This window comes from Rhododendron vialii, chromosome 4a, assembly GCF_030253575.1.
Source record: "Rhododendron vialii isolate Sample 1 chromosome 4a, ASM3025357v1".
Classification (NCBI taxonomy): Eukaryota; Viridiplantae; Streptophyta; class Magnoliopsida; order Ericales; family Ericaceae; genus Rhododendron; species Rhododendron vialii.
Window position 1 is genome coordinate 33,627,175 of NC_080560.1, and position 6,370 is coordinate 33,633,544.

The 6,370-nt window shown below is 36.9% G+C and overlaps 1 protein-coding gene across 2 annotated transcripts; it reads right to left on the reverse strand.

Moving 5' to 3' along the window:
• Nucleotides 1-2,527: 2,527 nt before the first annotated feature.
• LOC131324814 (uncharacterized) lies at nucleotides 2,528-5,319 on the reverse strand. Of its 2 annotated transcripts, XM_058356950.1 has the most exons (4): nucleotides 5,101-5,319; nucleotides 3,831-4,424; nucleotides 2,963-3,665; nucleotides 2,714-2,879 (listed from the first exon to the last, which is right to left on the reverse strand). In XM_058356950.1, exons 2-4 carry the CDS (start codon nucleotides 4,409-4,411, stop codon nucleotides 2,874-2,876), a joined length of 1,290 nt encoding a protein of 429 aa, XP_058212933.1. In that variant the 5' UTR covers nucleotides 4,412-4,424; nucleotides 5,101-5,319; the 3' UTR covers nucleotides 2,714-2,873. The 2 variants fall into 2 exon arrangements, with proteins under 2 accessions (XP_058212931.1, XP_058212933.1); XM_058356948.1 differs by having other exon boundaries at nucleotides 2,528-3,665.
• Nucleotides 5,320-6,370: the final 1,051 nt, after the last annotated feature.

The following is a 6,370-nucleotide window of genomic DNA, read 5'->3' on the forward strand; positions in this document are numbered from 1 at the left end:
ATGTGCTCATTGGTGTAATTGTTCATATATGTAAGATAGTTCAAATTAAGATTTAGTTATGGAAATAAAGAAGTCGTAAGAGTAATTGAATTAAAGGTCATTTTTGCAAAAAAGAAGAAAAAAAGAAGAAGAAGATAGGATTTTATAAGCAATGCAAAAGGAGTTATTGTATGGAAAAAATAACATAAAGAACACTATTTTGGATTACCAAAATATTTTTAATTTTGTAGACTCAAATAATTAACTAAGGATTGTAATTTCATAGATCATGTAAGTAATTTAATCCAATATATGCACTAAAACTGAAGAGAGTCACAAATAGCTCAACCTTGTTCGAAAAAAGGATTATAAGGAACAATATTTTCTGATTCCATCAGGACAAATTAAACATTGCCTAAACATAGATCAAAGAAATAGGTATTTGGATTAAAATATAAATTCCTTCTCAAACAATAGCAACAATAATCAAGATAATGTCATGGATTAGATTCTAAAATTGTGCAAATAATGGGGCTTTTTCGTTTGTGTGTTTTGAAAAATAACAATAAAACCTTACTGCAAGAGAGCCTTTCTCCAAATATCGTATAAAATTGGAGCTCGGTTTGTTGAGAGCACACAACAAATTATCAAGCATTGATGCTGAAAAAGACAGAACCATAAAAGTAAAATAATTAGAAAACCCAAGAAAGAAGAGACCACTCAAAATACTTACGATTTGAAGAAGTTCTAACAAAATCATAGTCTAGGATTATGAAATCCAAGAGAATCTGACCACGTGCGTATTTTTTCGCGTGTAAGAATATACGAGAGAGAGAGAGAGAGAGAGAGAGAGAGGGAGGGGGGGGGGGGATTTCTTTCTTTCTTATGGTTAGATTGAGAAGATGTATAAAGCTTTTTCTTCTTAACAAAGAAAAGGACCTAAAATACCCATGAAAAGCCTTTTCTTCTTGACTAAGCAAAGTAGGACCTAAAATACCTCTGAAAAGCCTTTTCTTCTTGACTAAGCAAAAGAGGACCTTAAATACCATCGAAAAAGCATTTTCTTCTTGATTATGCAAAGTAAGACCTAAAATACCCCCAAAAGGAGGACCCAAAATATCTAAAATACCCTCGAAAAGCTTTTTCTTCTTGACTAAGCAAAGTAGGACCTAAAATAATCTCAACTCAAGACATCCAAAAGATATTTGAAAGATGAAATCTTCAAGGGTAATTTTATCTTTTAACATGGTAGCTTGGCTTGCCTTAAATTAGGGAAAAGAAAGTTTTTTTTTTTTTTTTTGTACCTATAAAAAATAATATCCCTTAAATTAGGGAAAAAAAGATTTTTTTGTACCTCCTTAATTTTCTTCTTGACTAAGCAAAGGACCTAAAATTGAAATGCCTAAAGTACCCCCAACCCCCATAACTCCATTGACAAACTAGGAGGACAAATCGGTAATTTTATGGTGTGGCTTGGCTTGCCATCCTACGTTCTTTTAGATCTTCCAAACAAGGCAAAATGACGACTATATCCTTCAACTCAAATTACAAGGGTAATCAGAGGCGGCTCTACCTCGACGGTTCAATGGTCAACTGAAAACCCAAAAACTTTTGTTTTACTTAGAATACATGTAAAAATTTTGGGCTAAACCTTATTTTGAACACCTAACCCAAATATCAATGAACACCCGACTCAAATGTCAATGAATACCCAATCCTAATAGTCTCGAACACCTAACCCAAAAAGAATTGAACATTCTGTCCAAAACCAATTAAACACTCAATTACAATTCAATTACAGCCCATCAATCCAGATAATTCATATTTAAATACCTAACACTTAACACATTATCTCAAATAAAGCTCACAATAATAATAAAAAAATGAAAAAAGAAAGAGATAGAAAAATCTATAGGGGTAAGTATTATACTCTGTGTTCTCTCTCCATCTTTATTATTGAAGGTCTAAATGTGTGAATTTCGTATTCATGATAATAACTACTTTATTTATCTATTTTTGTTTAGTGAACTATAGAATTATGGACAAAATCTCTAAGAAAATTCAAGTACGTTGCAAAACTCAATTAATTTGAATAATATTCTTTTGAATTTAAGACTACAATAAAAAATCTCATCATGTTATTCTAAAGACACAACATATTTTCGAGAAGGTCAGTCCCAACATACTCGCTACAATTTCTTTCAAATGGGTTTTAGTACATTAATATATTGGTTAAATGTTGACACAAAATATGAGAACTCGTCTAGGACAACTGTAAAATTTTACTCCCTCCATTCTCAAAACAGTCTACTACGCAATACGATAACTTACAAAAAAAAAAAAAAAATTTGTAAAAAAAAATTGTATATATTTTTGAGTTCTCATTTCTCCTCGTAGTTAATTTTTTTAGAATAGAGGTTATGTTTTTTTTACCGCACTATTTATTCTAATTTCTGAGATTTTGTGCATATACTATATATTATTGGTTAAGGTAATTTTGTACATACACTATTTATTATTGGCTGCGGATCGTGTTGTTTCAGGCTCATCCTGAGCTAAACAAAACCTTCAATTCCACTGCCAATACCACGACAACGAGAACCGGGACAAGCCAACCTCACGTTTTATTTTTGTGGCTTCTCTGTAGCGAGCCAAGCGTTTACAGAATTGTACAAGGGGAACAACAAGAAAGCTTTTGAGGTGGTTTCAAACAAGTCGGGTCCGGCTTAGTGTGATAATGATCGTCTAGACCACGGTTTTTGCGAGGCAAGACGTTAGCTAAAGAGGGCCAATTGGGAAGGATTTTCCTCACGCCACCAATGATGTAGTCGTCAATGGTGCCAGGAGCAAAGTTGATGAGTGCATAAGAATCTCCTTTGTAGATGTATGCCTCATTAGTCCTATGCGAAGCAAAGGCTGCATCAATTCCACTTTCAAAGATGGTGTTTTTCAAACTAGGAAAGCCTTGAGTGATGCAACGGACCTCAATGAGTTTGGAATCAGAACTGTAGTTTATAAGAGCATATTGGTTGTCTTTGAAGAGGTAAGCTTCTCCTTTGTTTGTTGCCTCAAATGCGGCATCAACGCCGCTTTCGAACACTGTCCCTTTGAACAAGGGGAACATCGCAGTGATGGTCATCGGTCCTTTGATTATCTTGTCATTTGTTGTGCCTGGTGCGTAGTTAATCTGTGCACAAAGATTCCCAGAGAAGATGAACGCCTCATCCCCATAATGAGAACCAAAAGCAGAGTCTATTCCATGTTCTGCAAAGGCCATGCCTGTGAGGGATCGATAACCATCGCAAATAAAAAGCGGTCCCTTCACCACCTTGTCATCTGTCGTGCCTGGAGCATAGTTCAATAGCACATACTCGTTCATCATGAATAGATATGCTTCATTTGTACGAGACGAACGGAATGCAGCATTTATGTAGCTCTCATAGTTAGCCACATCGCCAGCATACCAATTGGTGGTGGTAGAGTCGATGGGCACTTGTTGGTTCTCTCGTTCGAAAAGGGCAGGGGGTCGGTAAATGCGAATGGTTAGATGCGCCTTCCTATTGATTGCCGGATCCTTGTAATCAAATATTGGCCTATGAATGTTGAGCAACCTTGATGGATGTGATTGTGGATTGAAGTTCCCATTTAGTACCATTATATTATCTACTCTCACCCGTCTTGTAGACCTGCATGCATCGCACAATTGTTGCAACGTAAGCCCTCAATTTTTACATTATAATATATGAATCTGTTATCTCACAAACACAATGCTAAACTTATCCAAAAAAAAAAAATTGTGGTCAATTAAAACGGATACGAAGAAATATTGAAGTTTTAATGTATAGGGTAACCTCGTGCCAGCAGTAACAGTAAGCCTGAAGCATTGGGCAGCCCGAATGTATTGAGGGGCAATGCCAACAACAAAGCAAACCTCGTCTTGGGCAGGGTACTCGCAAGTATCACCAAGAGTCTGAGCAATCCAAATGCCACCGGGAGCATATATCTCGTATCGATATACTTCAATCTCAGTGTCAGTCACATTGTCGAGGCTGGGATGCCAATCGGTGTTAAGCGTGGTGCTAATGAAAGCGTGGGTGGCGGGCAGACGGTGATCGAGAGGCCTGCCGCCATCATGATGGACGTAGTGTTCCAGATTGTAGAAGACCTCGTAGGGAGTGCCTTGTTGAGGACGCCTTGCTTGGAATCCATTCCGAAAGACCTCCTGATAAGGGGTAAGATCCCAGCGAAAGACATGGCGGAGGATGTCTTGTTCTCCGGTGCCGCTTCTGTACACGATGTGACGCAGAGGGGGGCAATTTACTTGATGAACAGTTTCTACCAAACAATCAATTGTACGACGATCTTCTTCACTGACAGGTTGAGGGAAGTTTGCTGCACATCCTCTAAATAGAATATCCGGCGGGATTGTCATTTTCTTGTCTCAACTGTAAATTAATTTGAAAGTGATGTCATTGCCAACATTCCTTTCCAATTAAAAGGAGGAATGAAAATGCGCTCATTATTAGTACCAGAAAATGAAACAAGAAGGCTGTTTCAAATGAAAAATGTGTTCGGGACAGCCAAACTTCAAACAATTCACCATAAATTGATTTCTCCACCTTTTTGAGTGATTCCAGTGCCCAAATTTAGGTAATACACAAGGGTAGTCACAGTGAAAAAAAGAGGACAAAATACCAAAGGGATTAATAACATAGTTGATCTCAAGTGGCTGTTCCAAAAACAAATTCTGGGCAAAGGCTGGTTTTCGGGCCTACTTTGGATGGCCATAACTCACTCGATTGTTAACCTTTTCGGGTGATTCTTGTGTCTAAATTTAAGAGAACAAAAAGATCTACAAACTTCTTTTTATGTCCGAGAACCAATTCGAAGCCAAGTTACGATAAAATTGGTGAATTAATCTGCCCCAAAACAGAGTTTGTGTGTGTGACGTTTTGGGCTAGTGGGGGAGGTCCGATGGTGGCCGATCAGTGGTGATATAGGTGCTGGTGGTTTGGTGGTAAGACCTCCCATGGGCGGTGGTGCTGTTTCATGGTGATGATGATGATGATAGGTGATGAAAGGCTAGAGAGAAATGAAAGGAAGGAGGATATTGAAGCTCACCGGAGATGGAGGGTGGTTGTCGGAGTGGCCGGTGGTGGTGTGGCAGAGCTGCAGTGAGGCTGGCCAATGGAGTAATGAACTATCTGCTGCTTGTGCGGTATGGAAGGAGATCAAATTTGAATACCCAGCAATGGATACTTTGTAATTCAATAATTATCATTGTCTTTCTTAATTGAATTGCAATTATCGTCGTCTCTCTCTCTCTCTTCTCTCCAAAATGATAAAACCTTATACTAACATCCACATATTTATATATCGGAACGGTTCAAGTGACACCTAAAAAAATACCCCAAATCTCAATCTCATGGTTCTCGATCAAATTTTTATGATCCGAACCGTTCAATGTGTGTAGAATGTGATTTTAAGGGTGCCAGCGAGAAATTAGCAAAAACAATGACTAAAAAATGCTTGATTTGAGCAGTTTTTATTTGAACCGTTCAATAAAAAACTGTTCGGATCAAACCCTTCCTAGTCATTTTTTTTTGCTGATTTCCCGCAAGTATCCTGAAAATCAAGTTCTAATCACATTGAGCGGCTTGATCGGGAACGATGAGGTATTTTTTTATGTATTTTTTTGGGTGTCCCTTGAACCGTCCCATATTTATATTTATAGAGCATCGCTTTTTAAATCTTATGTTCATAGTATAAAATCTTAGCTCTTCGTTTTCAAATCATCCAATTAACGTGTGCTAAGAGTTTCTATAAATCTAGATCATCCATATTTGATACATGATTTTCTCATATTTTCTTCTCTTTTTTTGGATTAAAATTTGGTGCATGATTAATAAATCTAGATCATCCATATTTAATGGATGATTTTCTCATATTTTCTTCTCTTTTTTTTTATTTATCAAAATTTGGTGCATGATTACCGTAAGGCTGTGTTAGGATGATAGGTATGGAGGGAATGAGAATGTGATTCTGAAATTCTAACATTCTTATGTTTGTGAAGGATGAGAATGAGATTACTAATCTCTCAATTCAGGAGGAATCACATTCCTCAATACAGGAGAAATCTGATCCCTCCCACCCCCTCTGGGAATCTTGGATTCTTGGTTCGATCAATATAAAAAAGAAAGGTTTGACTTTAGGATATTTCCAAAATAAATGATTCCTAGGGAAGATTACTTAATTAATCCAAACATTGGAATAGAATTACTCCGGGTATCGAATTACTAGGAATTTGATTCTTAATAATCAAACTTCTATTCTTACAAAAGATTACGAGCATCCAAACTGAGCCTAACGGACAACAAACTAAAATTATACA

Bases quoted from the DNA above. Each gene is read 5' to 3' on its own strand.
- LOC131324814 (XM_058356948.1), bottom strand. From the start codon at position 4,411: ATGACAATCCCGCCGGATATTCTATTTAGAGGATGTGCAGCAAACTTC. The intron at 3,666-3,830 runs GTTACCCTATAC...CGATGCATGCAG, and splicing joins ACTGTTACTGCTGGCACGAG to GTCTACAAGACGGGTGAGAG.